Here is a 19,670-nt window from a genome sequence, read left to right on the forward strand (position 1 = left end):
AAAGAGGCTGAGGCCATCGGTTTCACTGCCGGGGATAGAGACAAAGGGCCTGGGGCAATGTGCTCGGCAGCAGATACCATGGAAGTTTGGCGGAGCATTGGATGGGACAAGAAGTCCAGGGTTCCCTCATGAGACAAAGACACTGACTGACTGTACGAGTCGAAACAGAGACGGACCACGGATCGCCGGTGGGCTTCTTCTAGGCATTACCCATATCGACTGCTCTGGTACGGCGGGCTCTGCCAAACTAGGAGTAGCACGCTCTGTGTAACCATCGCTAAGATCAAGCCGTTGCAGGACAGGCGAGACAGCCGCTGCAAAACGCATCGCTCGAGCACATGGAGGTACCACTGTCAGTGACTAGACTACTAGAGGAGAGGTGCGGGTATTGTTTTCCAAGGCATTGCCACGGGCGCCAGGCACATAAGTGGTGCTTGTGGGAGTTTTGACCATTTCCAGTTGAGAATCCGTGATAGTGAGTGGATTGGGTGGTGAAGATCCATGAATGGAACTTGTGGTGGTGGTACATCGACATACTCCCCGAGATGAGTGCGACATTGAGTGAACACGCAGCGCGAGTCCTGTTAGTTTGTGCCTGTGCCTGTCTCCTTTGAGCAACTCCAGGACATGGATGGCTGATTAGACTTGGACTTTGGGACACCGGGGACAGGCCCGGACCCGTCCCATCATGAGCCTCGGGCCCTCCCCTCCCCAGCGCCGCTCTAGTGCATCCTTTTGGCGCCCCAGAGCTTGCTTCTTCTTTGGAACGAGACTTGCTCGCCCAATAGGGACTTGACATTTGACAGGGGGGCGCTTGTGCGTTCCTGTTGTTGGTCGCACAAGGATAGCTAAGCCGTCCTAAGACGGATTGACGCTCAGTACTCTGCAGTTGCAGGGCTGTTAGGGGCGCACTTAGCGCGGTGGCGGTGGGGGACAAGGGCATCTGACATTTTGTTTCTTTCCCATGTACATCATGGGTGTTCCTTGATCGAGCAAGCATCCATGCTGGTGTTGATACTGATGTGATCCTCCCAGCTGTGTTTGGGGGGGCCCAGTGAGTTGGTTCAGCGCTGTAGCACTAGGGAAGATGTTTGATCTTGGCATAACAACATGTAATATCTCCGATGCATGTCCGCTGTGGGCACGATACAAAGATTCCCTGAACTCCTTTTCAGACAGTACTCCAAGGTATTATTGCCTGTTTCTTTCCGTTGAACTCGTCAGACAGCCCGGTGCTGACTTGGCCGATATTTGGTGGGGTTCTCAAGCGTGGCCGCTGGCAAGTAATTTTCAAGTATGGGATTTACAGTACATTGGTTCTGCGAGAGGAAAAAGCAAAAAATGACAGCAAAGCAAAGCACAGCAAAGCACAGCAAAGCACAGTTCTGCAACTCAAGAATATGTTTCACTTTCTCGTTATCGTTTGTGGAGCTCCTTGTCCTCAGCCACCGACTGTTTCTGGGTGCCCTCTCTAGCTCTCTAGCCTCTACACATGGGCATCTCGACTGTTAGATACCCTCCACATCGGGAACGTCCCAAGACAAGAAACGTTTATGAATACGTAAGGGAATCACAGATACCTTAGTGATACCGATTGATGGATACTTTCAGAATGCGTGCCAGCCTGTCTCAATTCTTAGGGTATCTGCAAACCAAATTGGTAAGGCGCTTAGTAGCCTTCACAAGAATACTCCAGCTTGTACTATTGTGTACTCGTCTAATCTCGAGAATCTAGATCTCGATAGCCTCTCCTTCGGGTTGGTACCCCATATCATCCGGGTGGGCTACATACCCTTATGGTCTGCACAATTCACGTTCGCTGTGCAGTAGGAGATTTTCAGCCTTTATTGGGGAGGGGAGTTTCTTGGCTATCCCATCATGCGGCGCAGTTGAAGACTAGACTGTCTCATCGTTCGTATTAGTCTGTGACCCCTTGCAGCGCTTGCACTGATTGTTGAGTATTCGTAAATCTCACTACCGTAGCCAATAGCTGCTACCGAAGGTTCGATGTCTCATTACAGGCATCTTGCAGATTGCAACACATACTGTACTGTACATCCAGCTTCGTTCCCAGGCAGGCGGCAACTTCCGCTGAAGGTATCAGTGCTCAAATCCGCCAAGAGATAAACCTGGCTCTCTGGAGCTCCCCTAGGAGAGACTTCCCGGTGGGACGGTACAATTTGTCAGAGACCTATTATTACTTGTCTTAATTTTAGTCTCATTTTACGAGTAATTCTGGCTTGTTGAGGCGGGGTAGGTTGAGCTATTCGGTATCGACGTTCTGGGACAGAGAGCCCAGTATTCGAAGCTGAGGATTGAGGGCTTCCGGGAAAGAGTGTGATGATTTTTATCATCTTCTGGTATCAATTAATCTAATCGTTACCATTTTCAGCCTTATGGGATCATTAAGATCTCGCAACACTCTCAGCCAACATGCTTTGCGGCACGGGGCCCGGTCCGTTGACCTAGGCTAGGTTATCTTCATGTAACAGCAACATTGCAACCCATTTCTGCCGGTATGGCTATGTGAGCATCAGCCCATACCCATGCTAGTCATGGTTCATAATTATGCCCCTGATACTCGGTTCGGCTCTCCACACCGGGCACGTCGACCGCACAGTAGCTCGTGAAGATCACATTTCGGCCACGTTGGCCGCCGACGGCGTCTCCCGGTGCCAGGCTCTATCTTATCCTGGCCTCTCAAGCTATTTTTCTCCAAGTCTTGCCCTTAATAGCTATGGACAGTTTTTTCTCCTATTCGAGTCAGATCTCCTTGCCGGTCTCTCCATATTAACAGAATTTGCTGATCGTGTTATTGGCCCGCTGATCGTTGTATCCAACGATCACACTGGCGTATAACGTTATCCTTCAGGGGTTCTCAAACATCCCCGGAACGTGACAATATCGGACGGTTTGCTGTTTCAGTTTCCAATCCTCGTTCCCTTGAGCTACTGAAAATTACTTTATCCAATGTTAAAGCTAGTCTTGTGTCGGGAAATGACCAATCATCCCAGGTTGATTAACGAATACTTGTCCTGATATGGAAACACCTCTGCTTTCTGGAGATCCATGGCATTGCCAGCCGTAACATTGGAATTGCCAAGAACCAGTCCTCCCCCGAGTTGGATGCTTTGCGTTGTGTTGCGTTACAGTGCGTCGGCTCCGAATTGGACAAACGGCCGATTGGTAGGCTAAGCAAGGGCTGTCACGGTATCTGTCACTGAAACCCGTGCGGATTGTTTTTTCAAACTGCTAGGGCGATGACAAACAGCAGCCACCTACCTATACAATACAATTGGATGGCTCGCTAAAAGGCCCACAAGAACCTCTGTTTCCAGAAGCGCTCGTGTCAGTGAACGATATGCTAAGACAGTTGCCTAAGTCATGCGTCAACGTCTTCTACAATTCGGCAGTCAATGTGGATATGCCTGTCTGCGTGAACTCCATTCTCAGTCGATCATCAAGACAAAGTCCAAGCTCAACTGCTGCGACCTCCTGACTCATGTCTAGGTAGCATTCTTGTTCATCTTTTCACTCAGCCAACACTTTAAAGTTCACAAATTGTACACCAACGCCGACGAGGGTTTGAACCAAGCCCGCAGACGCATAGCCAGTAATAAAATCAGTCACTGATACGACAACCAGCCGAGAGAACCACAGAGTATCGCCCTAGGCTAACAACGGTAGAGAATGCGAGCAAGACATTGATTGACAATGAATCGGCAATGTAACCTCATCTGGCAGTTGAGTCCGTGGCCTCGGCAGCCGGGATTACCACGCGCCTTTAATCTCATCTCAACAAAGTCTAAAATAGCTCAGAGATGTATCCGCCACGTGCAAAATACAACGGTCTGTATTCTTATGGCATAGCTAGTCTATTTCAAGGTAGATTCAGTCATAAAAAAAAGTTGCATGGTTGCATGGGGCGTGGCACTGACACTCGTGTCGAACGACTGTGTACCTACTAAGTCAGTCCTTCTAAACGCCACGAGCTATTGAAGAAATGAAATCAGTGTTGAAACGACTAAGGATGAGAGAGTCAATCTTGGGTCTCGTTCCCAGCCTCAATAAACGTCGAGTGGTCGGCTAAACAAGTAGTAGCTGATGTTGGAGGGAAAGGTCAGATCAAAGGATACAGTTTTACTGCCACTCCGGTAGTTCGGAACTTCCGTTCATCACTAGAGATCGAAACTGCTCTGCTAGACAGGAAGAGAGTTTACGCGTGAGTCGGCGCCCGCCAACATTTGGCACAATGCATTTCATAATCCATTATTCCTGTACCCACAGTCAGACGGCCTTCGTTTCTATACTAGGTTATCCTCGGGTAAAGCAAGCAGTGCGTCTGACAGAAAGTACGTCGGTTCTTGTTGTAACACCTACAAGTAAATATGCACACAACCGGTTTGAGGATGTAACAATACCGACAATTCTCGTACTATTGGATATAAGGAACCATTCCGGAATTTGACCAATGGCACTGGGTTTCCGTAGCAGCGAGTATATGTGTAGGTGATCGCACCCCTTAAACCTCTGATTCTCTGATGTTTGAGTGATCTGTGATGGGTATTAGAATCTCAACGGAGGGCACTTGTTGCAAGTCTTAGGTACTATAGTTAAGTGCTTCTAATAGAAACAGGATCAGCCGAGAGGCTGTATGTACATGAGCTGAAAATCCCCACATGTACAGGAAAATATCTAGGAAACTTGGTCCACTAGCATGGAGCTTATTGAAGCCTCAAGCCTCATTTTCCACAAGGTCATGGCCACGGAAAGCTAATCTTCACAAGGTACGTTATCTAAAATGCGCTTACCCCTTGAGTTATTTCACATCTAAGGGTGGTTCATTGACTAAGAAACGGGTAGCATGGTAGCCTCCTCCCAGCCACTACTGTCTTGCGCCATCAGATGAAATTATCAAGTACCGTGATATCTAAATTCATACTTATATGTTTCGTTTGAGTGAGCCTTGTACTCGACCAGCTAGTCCCTATTATGTTTGACTGTACAGGGGATCAGCTGTCCACCTAGCTCCGTAACGCTGTCAAGCCCACCTAGCACTGGGTGAAGACCCGACAAGACTGTTACAATACCGTGCTTTCTATTGGATTGATCTTCACGTTGGTGGTGTTGTAGTCACTGAGGCTGTTCGTTACATCGAGGTCTTTCATAACAAAGTATCTGGCCATGCATCTCAATCAGATTGCCGATTGAGACATCTCTTGTCGAGAAGTGCTGTATAAGGGCTTGTCTCGGTATGGAAACCTTATAGTAGCATGCGCCCATCGGCCTCGGGGCACTCTTTCATTAACAGCCTGATGATTTCTATCATAACATATTCATAAGGTTTTAGCCATGTAGCCAGATTGCTCTACCTTAGGCTTGCTCGGCAGGATCTGATGCCGGTAGTCAAGGTGGAGTTAGTAAACACGGCACGGCTGGGAGCGGCAGTTCGGACCATTAAGTTCTCACATGTAGCTAGTGAGCACCGGTGGCTTGGTTTCAGGAGTCTTGGTGAGACTTTGATGGTCTAGTGTCGAAGTCTGTCGTTGGCAACAGCGCATCCCTTACCTCGGTTATTGGTGGGCAGATGTTGTTGTTGATCACTTAGCTGAACTATTGTCGGTAAGTTATCTGCATTTTGTCCCAAAGAAGCTATGTTTGCGATGTGATCCCTCACAGGCTTTTAATCGTTGGGCCTAACGCCAATAAGGCGTTCGACGACGACCAACGGGTTTAACATATGAATTGAACATCGTTAGGTACTTATAATTATATTATGCATCTGACTATTCTCTTGCTTTGTGACATATTACTCTAACCTGTCGGGTAACTCCTCATCAGTGATCGATTTGCTGTGATCGATGATATGATCTGAGGTGCTAGGCTGTTACTATACGAATTACCGAAGTTTGTCAGCGGAAATCAACGACGTCCATAATGGGAACCCCGCAATGCGACCTATGACCTTAACCTGTCTTGTAATGTCTTTTCAAAATGGCAATAGGGTGTTCAGGTAGTAGCCATGATCATGCAGCTTCGAAGCTGTGCAGTTCTCGCCGTGTTGTGGGAGGGCGTAACGAACTTGTAAGCAATTGAATTTCACACAGTCTTAACCCAGTGAACACACTTTCTGCATATCTTTCTTACGCCTTATATGAACAACAAAGTCATGCATTTCATTATATCTATATATTGAGAAGAAATGGGGTAGTAATGGATGTCAATCGACAATATCCTGGTCATAAGCTAGAAGTCTTGACGGCTATTGGATCAAAAGGTTCCAGCAACGTTAAAAGCCAATTAGACAGACAAGGACGCGACAGAGGCAAGATCAGAAAACTCTAAAACAGACAAGTCGCCAAACCAAGAACTTGGTTTTTTCCCTATTGCTGTTACCAGAAATCAAAAACCAAAAATGAAAAGGTTGTTTGCCCTCGAATGATACTGTTGTGATGTGACTACCCTATAATGACGGGGAGGTTGAAGGGACCTGATTTCTCACCAGGATTGGCTGGTGAGTCAAGTACCTATCAGCCGCGACAAGGCGACCAACCAAACTGCGAGAAAAAGTTGGTGGCGGATTTTCGATCTTCAATTCTACCAACCCACGCAAACTCAGTTTGCGATCGTGCTGCTGCAGCGATAGTCGAACCGATACTGCCGTGTAAACACCACCAACATCGCAATGTCACAGGATCAGCCCCAAGCGCAACCTCCGTTGCCCGAGCGTAATGCATTTATTCACAACTCTGCCATTGCTGGTGCAGTCATTGCACCTCTCGCCATGCTACTCCCACCACGAAAGATAGATCTTCGATTCTTCGTCCTCGCCAGTGCCTTCTCTCTTGCCACAAACCAGCTCGCTTACGAGTACACGGGCTCGTCAATCTACTCACGGTTCGGCAACCGTGTGGGCTCTATATTCGGAACCGAACTTCCCGAAGGCGCTCAGCGCACCCAACGACTACTACGTGAGCACCGAGAGCGCGAGGCGGCACTCAAAGCTAGACTAGGCCAACAGAATCCACAAAGCGAAGAGGAGAAGACAGGTGTGGCCAAGGCGCTCAACGATGTGTGGATGGGAGGCGAGGAAAAGAATTGGCGAGAGCAGCGTGCCAAAGAGCATCAACAAAAGATGGAAGAGGGCAAGGGTATCGGCGATATCATCATGGAGCAAGTCGCAGATGTCTGGAGTGGAAATTGGGGAAAGGGTGCCAAGAAACAAGATGACGAGACCACAACGGGCGATTCTTCATCGATCGGGAAGAAATAACACTATCTCAACCGAGGAGAGACAACATAGATGTTCAAACAACACTGGAGGGGATCATCTAGTCCTATACCCATTGTCGACAAAATGCGACATGCACAAGACCGAACTGTACCACTATTAACGGAAAAGGCGAAGGGCCGCCAGGGCAATATGACTGTAATGAGCAATGAAGAGGGCTAGGACAACGTATATAGGGCAGCTCATGTCATGTACGATACAACAGTTTGTATAATCACGATCTTATCTCATCTACCCAACTCATCAGTCACTCGACACGAGCATATCGGGGCACTGACCGGAGTGCCACATGAGCAGTTAGCAATCCGCAGTGCAAAGTGTTGTCAAGAAGTTTTCAGTCAATGCAGGCTAGCTGCGTTCTCGATAATGGGCTGGCTGCTAAAATATTGAACTGGTGCTTGCATCATTCATACCACACCCGTCGTGTCTACTGTTGACAAATCGAGCGTTGTCGTGTCCTGGTCTTCCAACACAGAAGGGAGAGCGAATGTTGGGGACTTTTGCCTGCCAATGGTCTTGGCGTTGAGATCATCCCACCAAACTGATTCGTTATACCATCGGATGTGAGGGTTGAGGTGGATTGCCTGATATGCATCGACTTCGGAGCTGTACCTTCTTGTCCAAGGGATCTCTCCCTCCCGAAGCCTGGCGTGGAATGGGACAAAGCGCAACGCGTAAATTGTTGTCCACTGCAAAAGATCTCATCGGAATCCGTACAACTGATTGATATGGGCCCACGCCATCAACGAGTTCCACTGCGTGCCAGGAATACGGGAAGCCTCGTCAGCTTTAGCAGTGGCTGTGGTCCGTTGCGCTGTAGCGTCAGCCACGGGCTGGAAGGCAGGTACTTCACCATAAATGCATTGGTGATGTGGTTGAGACGATGAAAATGCGTCAACTGGGCCCAGCACCTAAATGCATACAATATGAAAAGCCAGAATACAGGTAGTAGATTACAATCAATGAGTCTGTGCTACACTACTGTACCAGAATAAGTGTTTATGTTGACGGGTTGTAGTATTACTTATAAATGAGAGATGCCGCGGTGTCTTTCTTACTAGGTCGGTAGCTATTGAGTTTAATCGGTTTTTACCTTTGCAGACACCGGAATGATCGAAGTTGACAGCTTGTAATACGTAATAAAATGTCAGTATTCCCAGTGCTTCATGATTAGAAGTGTTCTTGTGATCCATAGGTATCAACAAAGACTCCCATTAGCCGCCACAAAAACCGCCATGAAGAGAGGGTTACTGTTCTAAATTAAGAAGCTGTGGCGCTCAAACATCCATTAATCAGAGTGAGGCTAAATGGCTTAATCGCACAGCTGCACCACCCAAGAACCCTTCTTCCCATTGATCGACCTTTGGTTGCAGGGATCCACGGCTTACAACTGTCAGCACAGCCCCGGTTTGTACGTCACTCGGCTGTGAATTGTTTCGTCATGGGCACAAATCAGCGAGAATAGAACAAATATGCCCTTATTGAATACCTAATAAACAGGACTGTTACCTAAGCTGAAGGCTGCCTCAAAATAATGATACCTAACTAGTCAAGCTGCATAATTGTTGTGTTCCCGAGTATTTCCTCTCTTGTTTTTTCGACCCTCCCATCTTCACTCTTTTGCTTCACTCGTTTGGCGATTTTTTACGACGACGCAAATAGAAGAGTCTACTCATTGGGCCCACAGCTTCCACGCGTAAGGCAGTCGTCCAATCAGAAGAGAGCTTCCACTCAATCCAGACCAGTCTCTTCGTCCCTGGCGACCCTTGAAACAACCCGCTCAAGCCTACCTAACCCATTGAGCTGAAGTTCAGGACTTTGGATTCTGACCAGCCACCTAAGCTTGACCTAGCGCGAGGGATACATTTTCTGGTTCAACATCTTTCACTTTGGATCGACAAAGTATCCATTTGACATACACGCACGCATTGTTGTCAATAAAGATAAGGACTTGGATCATTCGCCGAGTAGCAAAATACCGATTCTTGATCTGTGACGCCGTCTCGACCCTCTGAAACAGCTTGTCGCAGTTGTATCCCCTTTCTTTGCCGCTTGGCGGCTTACTCCCATCAACTGCCTACGTAACCTCATCCCCGTTACTCGAGAATCTCTTGCTTTCGTCAACTATGGCTTCGCACGACTACTATAACGGTGGCAGTCAACAGGCTCCTTATGGCGCCGGCCCCAACGCTTCTCCCTACTATCAGAATCACGATACCCCTTCGCCGCATTCTACACCAGCACCCCCATACGAGCCTAATTCGTACAACTCACACTATGCTCCCGACACCTCGATCTATCCTGCCGATTCTGCCGCGCATATTGTCCCGACCAAGCAAACACCATACTCGCCTAACGATATACAATATCCTCCAGCGGGCACTTATGCTAGCCCTTCTGGTCAGAGCTCAAGCCATAATCAGCCTGGCCAAACTGGTCAGTCTCCTTTCGACACCGTCTTTGACGATCATGTGTACCCGGCAAACTCGAACACCGGACCGACTCCCAGCTCCAGTACGGCTGACATTGGCCAACAAGGCTTCTATCAAGATACAAGCTATGCTGGAGGAGCTGCTGCTGCGCGACCTTACGGCCAGGAAGACATTCCCCTTCAAGATCGGACCGCTAAGAATGACGATCCCGAGATGAATGATCATATCTATGACGCCCCTGGACGGCCTAAGAAGAAGGGCAAGAAGGGCAAGGTTCGCTTGGGCGAATTGGGTATGATTGGCTCCAACAAGAAGAGGATTCCTTGGGTTGTCTATATCTTTTCTGTTGTCCAAATCGCCGTCTTCATCGCCGAGATAGCAAGAAACGGTAAGATATGAAGACTGATACAGGAGGAAAACTATCAGCTGACTCGTTCACAGGCATACTAACAGGAACTCCCATTGCGATCAAACCGCAATTCAACATATTTATTGGCCCATCTCCCGCTTTATTGATCAACATGGGCGCACGTTATGCCCCCTGTATGCGCAACGTGAAGGGTATCCAAAGTGTGGACAAAAACGCGAAGGGCGCCGTTCTACCAGGTCTACTTTGTCCCAATGCTACCAGGGACGACAGCTTCTGCCCTCTTCATGTGGTCTGCGGTTTCGGAGGTGACGTTCCAGACCCTAAGTTTAATGGCGATATCAACCAGAGTCCCGAGCCCAACCAGTGGTACCGATTCATCACCTCAATTTTCATGCACGCCGGTCTCATTCACATCATTTTCAACCTTCTTCTGCAGCTTACCATTGCGAAAGAGATGGAGATGGCCATTGGGCCAGTGCGGTTTCTACTCGTTTACATGAGTGCTGGGATTTTCGGCAACATCATGGGTGGAAATTATGCGCCGCCAGGACAGCCATCTGTGGGTGCCTCTGGGGCCCTCTTTGGTATCATTGCCTTGGTTCTCCTCGATCTTCTGTACTCATGGAAGGACAGACGCAACCCCGTCAAAGACCTTCTTTTCATCATTCTCGATATGGTAATCGCATTTGTCTTGGGACTACTTCCCGGCTTGGACAACTTTGTCCATATTGGCGGTTTTCTTATGGGACTCTCTCTTGGCGTCTGTGTCCTGCACTCGCCCAACTCACTGCGACGGCGGATGGGCCAAGAGCTGTCGTACGCAGCCGTTTCTCCTCAAACTGGCGAGACACCCCCTCACTTTTTCAAGAACCCTGTCGGTTTCTTCAAGGGGCGCAAGCCACTCTGGTGGGCTTGGTGGCTGGTTCGAGCTGCCTTCCTCGTCATGATCATTGTCGTTTTCATTGTTCTCCTGAACAACTTTTACAAGTATCACGACACCTGTGAGTGGTGCAAGTATCTCAACTGCCTAGTAAGTTTCTCAACACTACTGCTCAAGATGATAAAGTGGCTAACCTCGAATAGCCCATCAACGATTGGTGCGATTGGGGATCTTTTGAGCATCTTAAGGAACCCAAGAGTTCTTCATAAGTTGATAATGAATGAGTCTGGGTTGGCAGAGATCTAACAGAATCGCATCACATTGAACAGTGCGCAGCTTTAGAAAGCAGCATGTACGTTAATAAGCAATTTTATTCATTGCAAAGCTCGGCACCATTGGACACAGCATTTAGATCATGATCTTTCACTGGAAACACTCCAAGGATGCTACCCCTTGCTTTCTTTATGTCGATTAATGAAGAAATGATTTATCCAGCGCCATCGTGTGCTTGAGCGTGATACCAGGGTCTAACCGGTAACTCTCGGAATGAGTGATGTGAATGTGACTTACTGACAACCATCAGCCAGTTGTGCAGTCCTGGCAGGCTGTTGCTGTTGGCAGAGTATCAGGCATTTGCCCAACACACTACACTTGTACATGGATATGAGACATGGGGTCAGCGATACTATTACATGATATTGCAGCTCTTGGCTGTATACAGGCCCAACCAACATCACACAATGTCACGCGATACCCCGGAAGTCAGCGATTTTGTGACCAAGGGAAATGATATGCCTGACAACTTCACGGTGCTATAAATGCTATACTTCCCTCCTGTTGCTCCTTTGTGAACATAAGTTCTTCCTCACCATCTATACAAACATTCTCACATGTGTAGCCCTGGTTCCATGAAGATGCCTCCTTTGAAACATGCTGTTAGCCCCGTTTTGTCTGAATGAGTAAGTTCTTTCGATACTCGATACTTTTTAGCCCATTTTGGGTGAGATGATGAATTCTTTTTATGCATGGCTTAACTGATCTCCCAAGACGGAGTACGGATGCTTATAGAATGGATGTCTGAATGTGTTCTTCCCCTAGTTATGCAACCTGCTATCAGCCCATATTACCAAGCAAGCCATGAACTGACAGGAAGGATAGATGCCATTAAAGTCTCTAGACGGACACTATCACGTCAAGCTATTAGTATCATGTGACACCCTTCAGTATAGTGTGTTCAGCAATAATCTTTGCAGCTGAATTTGGTAGTGCAACCCTTGACAGGTACTTCGAGTCCGACATCAGTCTTTCCATGGAGCTGTCATATGTGCACGGACAGGGGCCGTTTGCGTTCGAAAACACAATTGTAAGGGATACCTACCTAGAAAGCTGCCATGTATCTGAGAGATGTGCATTTTAGCATGACTCAATCTGCCTGGCCTGTGTGGAAACGCTCTCGCAGCCATTACTCACAACATGGATACCTAACTGCTTCTTTACTTTCGCCATAAGTTGGCCCCGTACGATTAAGCGGTAGTTCGGAACAGATCTTCATGCTATCCATGGCCGCTGACTGCGGTTGATCTTTGACGTTCACTCTTTCAATAGACGATCCACGGCCGTAAACTTCTAGTTCCGGTAGTACTGCGCCGTTCTTCTAGGAGCCAAACTATGTGATATGAGCGCCTGCTTCCACAGGGAACCTGTATAACAGTTTTACTTTGATGTTGGCGTGTTTGGTCTTATGTAGGGGTAAATTGACGAGTCCGCCAGTTCTAGGTACACACGTCTTCGAGTATTAACGGCCATAATGGAATAGTGAGATAGCTAGCCACCACAGAAGAGTTCAGCATATGGATAACTTCTGCGATGCTATGCGCATAAGGGGTCTTTGAACGCAACACATCCCGTTAAATATAGAGCCTCCATGTAAGGTATCCATAAACCTCTAAACAGTTAATCTCACTAATCAATGGCGTAGGGTAGATTCTCCCTTCTTAAGTATAGAAAGATACATGACGCCTGATCACGTGACAAAAGCGAGATAGTGCGAGTAAGTGGGGCCAGTCACGTCACGCTTGAGTCGCGCTACGCGGTCGGTATCAATTAAAGTCGTGTCGTCAAACCCATCAGAAATCTCCCCTGTTAGAGTCTCCCCTCCAACCGTTTAGTGTCAACAATCATAATCCACCAAAGACGTCGTCAAACACTCTTCACTCTCCTTACTGTGGATGAATACGTGATCGCATAACAGTTTGCTTTTCTTTTTTTCTCCCTACGTTGCCTTGTTCTTTCTTCGTGTCTAGCATTCGCCATCCTCAGTCACCATGGCCAGTGCAGTTCTTCCTCAGAAACGAGTTCTGGGCGAGAGTCACACTCGCCAGAACATTACATCGTCTCCCTCCTCAACGAAGAAGCGCAAAGTAGATGCAATACCGTCATCACCTGCTGCCGCCCGGGCTCCCAGCTCTCAGCATGACCATCGATCCAAAATGACATCCACTCAGCCCAAGAGTGCTTTTGAATCTGAAGTCCTCGAAAAGCTCAGCCAGGACTTGTCGGACCGCAAACGTAACAACACCGAGAAGGACCAGGCATGGGATAGACCGCCGGTAGTTGACTTCGTACCGGAGCGTGACAGCCTCTGCTTCCAGTCTATTGAAGCCGAGGAGGGTACATTGCACGGTGGGCGGGCCACTGTCAAGCTGTTTGGTGTTAATGAAGCAGGAAACTCAGTCATGCTGCATGTTACTGACTTCAAGCATTATCTATACGTTCCCGCACCTGTCAACTTCCAACCACAAGACTGTGCAGCTTTCAAGGCATACCTAGAGACTCAAGTCGCTCAACATCAACCGACCATCCACTCAGTCGCCTTTGCTATGAGAGAGAACATTTACGGATTTCAAGGGAACCAATCGAAACCGTACCTGAAGGTTACTGTGACAGATCCCAAATTCATCAACAAAGTCCGAACAACGATTCAAAGTGGCAATGCAAACTGGAAAGGCATGTGGAGGAATGATGGCGAAATTCAAACTTTTGACAACCTACAATATCTACTGCGTTTCATGGTTGACTGCAAGGTATGAGCAATGCGACATGATAGCTATATGATCTAATACTCGTCCAGGTCCGAGGAATGTCGTGGGTTGAAGCTCCCGCTAAGGCTTATAAAATCATCCCCGATCATGTTCGCCAATCCAACTGTCAAATCGAAGCTGAAGTTAGCTACCTCGATCTTGTAGCACACGAACCCGTCGGTGAATGGTCAAAGATGGCACCGTTACGTATTCTGTCTTTCGATATCGAGTGTGCCGGCCGTAAGGGTATCTTTCCGGAAGCAAACCACGATCCCGTCATCCAGATCGCAAATATTGTTACACAATATGGAGAAAAGAAGCCATTCATCAGAAATGTGTTCTGTTTGCAAGAGACGAGCTCAATTGTAGCAACTCAGATTCTTGAGTATGAAAAGGAGGAGAAAATGCTGAGTGACTGGCAAAAGTTCCTTATACGCGCGGACCCTGATATCATCACCGGCTACAATATTTCCAATTTCGATTTCCCATATTTGCTAGACCGAGCGAAACATCTCAAGGTATCTGGTTTCGAATACTGGACTCGAATCCCTAGCATGCAATCCAAAGCCAAGGAAACGAATTTCTCCAGCAAACAGATGGGCAACCGAGATACCAAAGCTACAAACACCAACGGTCGATTACAATTGGATCTTCTCCAACTGATCCAGCGTGATCATCACCTCAGAAGCTATACCCTGAACTCTGTGAGTGCCAATTTCCTTGGCGAGCAGAAGGAGGATGTCCATCATACAATGATCACAGAACTTTTCAATGGCACACCCGAGTCTCGAAGACGCCTGGCGCTATACTGTCTGAAAGACGCCTACCTCCCGCAAAGGCTAATGGATAAACTCTCTTGTTTGGAAAACTATACTGAAATGGCAAGAGTCACAGGAGTGCCATTCAACTTCTTATTGTCTCGAGGTCAGCAAGTCAAGTTCATCAGTCAGTTGTTTCGAAAAGCACTAGAACAGAAACTTGTCATTCCCAACCTCAAGTCAGAGGCTTCTGATGAACAGTATGAAGGAGCTACAGTCATTGAGCCAACCCGAGGTTACTACGATGTTCCAATCGCCACATTGGATTTCGCCTCTCTATACCCTAGTATTATGCAAGCTCATAACCTTTGCTATACTACTCTGGTCAGTAAGAAGGCGATTGAAGCTTTCAATCTCAAGAAAGACGAGGATTACATTGTCACGCCCAATGGAGACACTTTTGTAACAATCAAGCAACGGAAGGGCTTGTTGGCACAAATTCTTGAGGAACTTCTCGCGGCCCGTAAACAGGCCAAGCGTGAGTTGGCGGTTGAGACAGATCCCTTCAAGAAGGCTGTGTTGAATGGTCGACAGCTGGCTCTGAAAATCAGCGCGAACAGTGTGTACGGTTTGACTGGTGCTACAACAGGCAAACTCCCATGTCTCGAAATTGCTAGTAGTACAACAAGTTTTGGCCGAAAGATGATTGAGAAGACCAAGGAAGAGGTGGAAAACCGTTACAACATAGCAAACGGATACTCTCACGACGCTCAGGTCATTTACGGCGATACTGATTCCGTCATGATTAAGTTTGGTACCAAAGACCTACAGGAAGCTATGAAGCTTGGTGAGGAAGCTTCGAAATACGTATCGGAGAAATTCGTTAAACCCATCAAACTCGAGTTCGAAAAAGTGTACTTCCCATATCTGCTGATCAACAAAAAGCGATATGCTGGTCTCTACTGGACTAAACCAGAGAAGTATGACAAGATGGACACAAAGGGTATTGAGACGGTGCGACGTGACAACTGTTTGTTGGTCCAGACGGTCATTGAAAAAGTCTTGCGAATGATCTTGATTGACCAAGATGTTCAAGGTGCCCAAGAGTAAGTTCTTTCTCAAATGATGCTTCAGTATTTCTTTCTTTCTTTGAGGTTATCAGACCTCATCAGGCAGTGCGGGGAGAAAACGGAATGCTAATGGTAAATTTTCTAGATACGTCAAAGAGACGATTGCCGATCTGCTGCAAAATAAGGTCGACATGTCGAAATTGGTCATCACAAAAGCCCTTACAAAGGACGATTATGCCGCAAAGCAAGCGCACGTCGAGCTGGCGCAACGCATGAAGAAGCGAGATGCAGGCTCGGCACCGGGACTCGGTGACCGAGTGGCCTACGTCATGGTCCGAGGCCCAGCTGGCGCCAAAAACTTCGAGAAGTCGGAGGACCCCATTTACGTGCTTGAGCACAACGTGCCGATAGATACGCGGTACTACCTGGACAATCAACTAGCTAAGCCACTCGGCCGTATCTTTGAGCCGATTCTCGGTGAGACCAAGGCGCGCTCTCTACTTACAGGAGATCATACCCGTACCATCTCTGTTGCAGCTCCCACTGTTGGAGGTCTCATGAAGTTTGCCAAGAAGACACAAACATGCATGGGCTGCAAGAAACCTCTGACAGGGAAAGAAGAGTCACAGGGGGCGGTGTGCTCTAATTGCGCACCTCGCGTTGGTGAGCTTTACAAGAAGACGCTTGATCGCGTGTCAGACTTGGAGGTGCGCTTCGGGCGATTATGGACCCAGTGCCAGCGCTGTCAGGGCAGCATGCACTGCGAGGTTATCTGCAGTAGTAAAGATTGCCCCATCTTTTACATGCGCATGAAAGCTAAAAAGGATCTTGAGGATGCTGGCCGCGAGCTTTCACGATTCGACGCTGATCAGGCTGCTATGTGGTGAGAGCTGGGAGGGTTGTTTCTCCAGGCATCTACACCTATTCAACATTCGCAGTTGTCACCTCGTCATTTTTATTGTCTTTTATGTTTCTTGAATCACTGGAGAGGGAACCAAAGCATCTCTGGGTGCGGTTGGGAAGATGTGGAGAGTCATGCTGAGCCGTAATGGAAGAGATGCTACTATAAAATCACGGCTAGGCTAAGACATATTGTATGTATAGGCGCAGGCACGAGTTTGGGATTGTTTGTAGTCGTATTATGTATGTAAGGCGTTTTGGGGGTTGGGGCCGCGGGTTCAACGTTGCCGCAGATATCACTGCATATACTTAAGACAGAATAAAGTACACGGCATTGGACATTAAGGCGTTTGAGCCTTTAATTTCCCTTACAAACAGCAATGACCAAGTGTTACTACAAAACAGGATGGAGTGTTCAAAGGCAACGTAGCAATGGTATCGAGGAAATATTGGGAAATTTTAGTCACAGTGCATGAGTTGGAAGCAGTAGAATAGCCTAAGCCTAAGTGTTTCTGTCTCTATAACGGTGAGAAAGAAGACATACACAAATGGCATGATATTTATTAAATCGTGTGTTTCGGGCTACTGAGCGTTTAGCCTTACCGAAGGAGATCGAGGTTCACTGGGAGCTTCTCCGCGGGATAAACCCTGACCGTAGGCAGACCGACAGTGGTGAATAATAATTTTGGCAATGGTGAAACTTAGAGACAAGTAATGATCGGAAAGAAGAGGAGGCCGCGGAACATGTCGGAATCATAGGATAGTCCAAGGGTAATGAGGGGTGCTTAAGCCTGAAGGGGGGTTATCATAAGTCATGATGAGCTGGAAGTTGGGGGCAATTCATGAGGGAACAGATTCATGATGAATGTGGCCAGTGCTTAATCCTCGGGCTATGGCCGATGTCCAGTGGTTCGGCGATGAAGCCCGGGAATTTTGACTATTCCTTGTAGTTTTCGGAGGGCACCCGAAGCATTTGGCCTTAGACTTCCTCATGGACATGTATGTCCGGATGGATCTACCAGTTCCGTAAACGGCGGACGGCTAAACATTCACGATCAAGAACAAAATTTGTTGTTGTCGGGAGCGAGGTAGTCTCGGTCAAAAGCATGGCGAGGGATGAAACGGAAGCTAAAGTCTTCTAATCGGTCCGGGGAGACATGCTCTGACAATTTGACAGGCGCTGTACTGATGAATTAGGAGAATGCTGTGACAGGACAGGCTCCCCCAGATTACTCTATCCTAGTATCCCCGCCACTGAATGAATTGTAGCGGGCCAGTATTCGTTCGGAAAGGATTTCGGCAACATATGATGGTCTGGGGCTGCTTGTGTTGTGGTTTGATAGATCTTTTTCCGACATGGTTGATCAAGAGCGCCATTGGTCGGAGGAAGAGTTGATGTCAATTCATTCTTCAAACAAGATGACAAGGCGGCCAATAAGAATGTCTTGATAATTAGAGACTAACAGTTGCAGTTCAGGGTCCGGGGAGTGTCGATATGTGCTGCGCGTCAATGGGGCCACCGCGAATATCACTGAGAATAATTGAACAAGATGATTGAAGTAACCTGGAAGTGAACAAGGATAATCTTCCCGGCGCATGCTGTATTTCCAAGTTCGCTGGGTCGGAGGAAGACGCCGGTGACGGGACAAGGGTAAGATGCAACGGTATGAGCTATTCCCGCATTTTGAGTTATCGCTGATTCGACAGAAGGCAAAGGATATTTCCTTTTCTAGATATAAAGAAGAAGTTTGGCTTGGGAATTGGTAATGGATTGTTTGATTTGACGCGCTTGGTCAGGCTAAAGTCCCTGGAACCTGGCTGATGCATCTACACACACACACACACACACACACGACACAGGACTTTAATGTTAAGATTTAGGTTAGCAGTGTGGCGGGCTTGGGGATGAGGCACTTTTCTCATTCCGATAGACACACAGATCACCGCTCAAAAATATCCTGGAGTCGTCCTTCGAGCGTGGGATTCAGCAAGGGACCTACCGTGATTATATCTCGTGTGGGGTTATTTGTTAGCTGAGAATGTCCATGCTTACCTGGGGATATACTGGGAGTAGTGCGACAAGTCAGGCCAGCTCAGTTTGGCGCTGAGCAGGAATTACAAGTGATTAATAAAGGCATTGATGAACGGATTAACGTCGATGATGATTTCACACAAGCCAAGATAAGATGTGCAGGCAATTTACAGTACCCCCACCACGTAAGTCTAAGAGCGACGGTGGCAAGCGTGGAGGTGAAGTGCTGTATAGAGCGAATGGAGAGGATCTGATAATGGATTGGAATAATGGGCGTTGGCTAATAAGAACCGTATCATGAATAATGAATGGCTGAAAACATGGCATCTTTGATCTTTACTACAGAGGGCATGGTACGACGGCAGCCAGGACCTACATTGCCGAAGCGAACGAGCGAATATCGGAGGTTGATGGTGGTGCCCATGAGAATGGGAGGCTAATAAGGTACCCGTATGCGCGCGACATATGAGAGCCTGAGATCCATTGGCCAGATGGTGGGGAAGAAACGGAGTTTGTACGGAGGAGCTCACGGCAGCTGTGAAGACCCTGGTGTAGTGCTAATAGATTAGTACTCTCACATGTAAGTTGCTGAGGCATCAATCTCGTGCGGTTAGTTGAATCTTTCAATTACCTCAAATGGTAGATGAAAACGAAAACGAAAAGCGTGTGGCGATAGTATGTGTTTCGTCTATGGCTACCGCATACAAATTCTTCAACTTGCAAGACCACAAACTCCAGACCCAGACAGCATTGCATTGAAAAAATGGAAACCCCCCCCAGGGGTGTGTGATGAGGCTCCTTGTCGATGTCGATGTGGGGTGCAACGCTAGACTGGGGTTTATCGGGAACGACAGAGA

The 19,670-nt window shown here is 47.7% G+C and overlaps 5 protein-coding genes across 12 annotated transcripts; 3 read left to right on the forward strand and 2 right to left on the reverse strand.

Annotated features, from left to right (window-relative positions):
- Positions 1-360: 360 nt before the first annotated feature.
- On the reverse strand, positions 361-453 carry FOXG_18148 (uncharacterized protein; the record flags this gene model as incomplete). Its single annotated transcript, XM_018398194.1, has 1 exon — positions 361-453. The coding sequence occupies one exon, from the start codon at positions 451-453 to the stop codon at positions 361-363; it is 93 nt and encodes a 30-aa protein (XP_018234458.1).
- Positions 454-5,081: 4,628 nt separating this feature from the next.
- Positions 5,082-5,186, reverse strand: FOXG_18149 (uncharacterized protein; the record flags this gene model as incomplete). The annotated part of the gene is made up of 1 exon (XM_018398195.1): positions 5,082-5,186. One exon carries the CDS (start codon positions 5,184-5,186, stop codon positions 5,082-5,084), a length of 105 nt encoding a protein of 34 aa, XP_018234459.1.
- Positions 5,187-6,393: 1,207 nt separating this feature from the next.
- FOXG_01623 (uncharacterized protein) lies at positions 6,394-8,361 on the forward strand. Its single transcript, XM_018378522.1, has one exon. The coding sequence runs from the start codon at positions 6,686-6,688 to the stop codon at positions 7,271-7,273; it is 588 nt and encodes a 195-aa protein (XP_018234460.1). The 5' UTR covers positions 6,394-6,685; the 3' UTR covers positions 7,274-8,361.
- A 386-nt stretch (positions 8,362-8,747) lies between these two features.
- FOXG_01624 (uncharacterized protein) lies at positions 8,748-13,000 on the forward strand. Of its 6 annotated transcripts, none has more exons than XM_018378526.1 (7): positions 8,748-8,987; positions 9,037-9,727; positions 9,830-10,111; positions 10,165-11,123; positions 11,177-12,336; positions 12,391-12,899; positions 12,952-13,000. In XM_018378526.1, exons 2-5 carry the CDS (start codon positions 9,418-9,420, stop codon positions 11,240-11,242), a joined length of 1,617 nt encoding a protein of 538 aa, XP_018234464.1. In that variant the 5' UTR covers positions 8,748-8,987; positions 9,037-9,417; the 3' UTR covers positions 11,243-12,336; positions 12,391-12,899; positions 12,952-13,000. The 6 variants fall into 6 exon arrangements, with proteins under 6 accessions (XP_018234464.1, XP_018234466.1, XP_018234465.1 ...); XM_018378528.1 differs by having other exon boundaries at positions 11,177-11,932; positions 12,132-12,899; XM_018378527.1 differs by having other exon boundaries at positions 8,748-9,727; positions 11,177-11,932; positions 12,132-12,899.
- An 81-nt stretch (positions 13,001-13,081) lies between these two features.
- FOXG_01625 (DNA polymerase delta subunit 1) lies at positions 13,082-17,371 on the forward strand. 3 transcript variants are annotated; one of them, XM_018378530.1, is made up of 4 exons: positions 13,082-14,056; positions 14,104-15,917; positions 16,027-16,661; positions 16,715-17,281. In XM_018378530.1, exons 1-4 carry the CDS (start codon positions 13,298-13,300, stop codon positions 16,747-16,749), a joined length of 3,243 nt encoding a protein of 1,080 aa, XP_018234468.1. In that variant the 5' UTR covers positions 13,082-13,297; the 3' UTR covers positions 16,750-17,281. The 3 variants fall into 3 exon arrangements, with proteins under 3 accessions (XP_018234468.1, XP_018234467.1, XP_018234469.1); XM_018378529.1 differs by having other exon boundaries at positions 16,027-17,371; XM_018378531.1 differs by having other exon boundaries at positions 14,104-17,371.
- The last annotated feature ends 2,299 nt before the right edge of the window (positions 17,372-19,670 follow it).

Source organism: Fusarium oxysporum, chromosome 5 (assembly GCF_000149955.1).
Source record: "Fusarium oxysporum f. sp. lycopersici 4287 chromosome 5, whole genome shotgun sequence".
In the NCBI taxonomy this organism is placed as follows: Eukaryota; Fungi; Ascomycota; class Sordariomycetes; order Hypocreales; family Nectriaceae; genus Fusarium; species Fusarium oxysporum.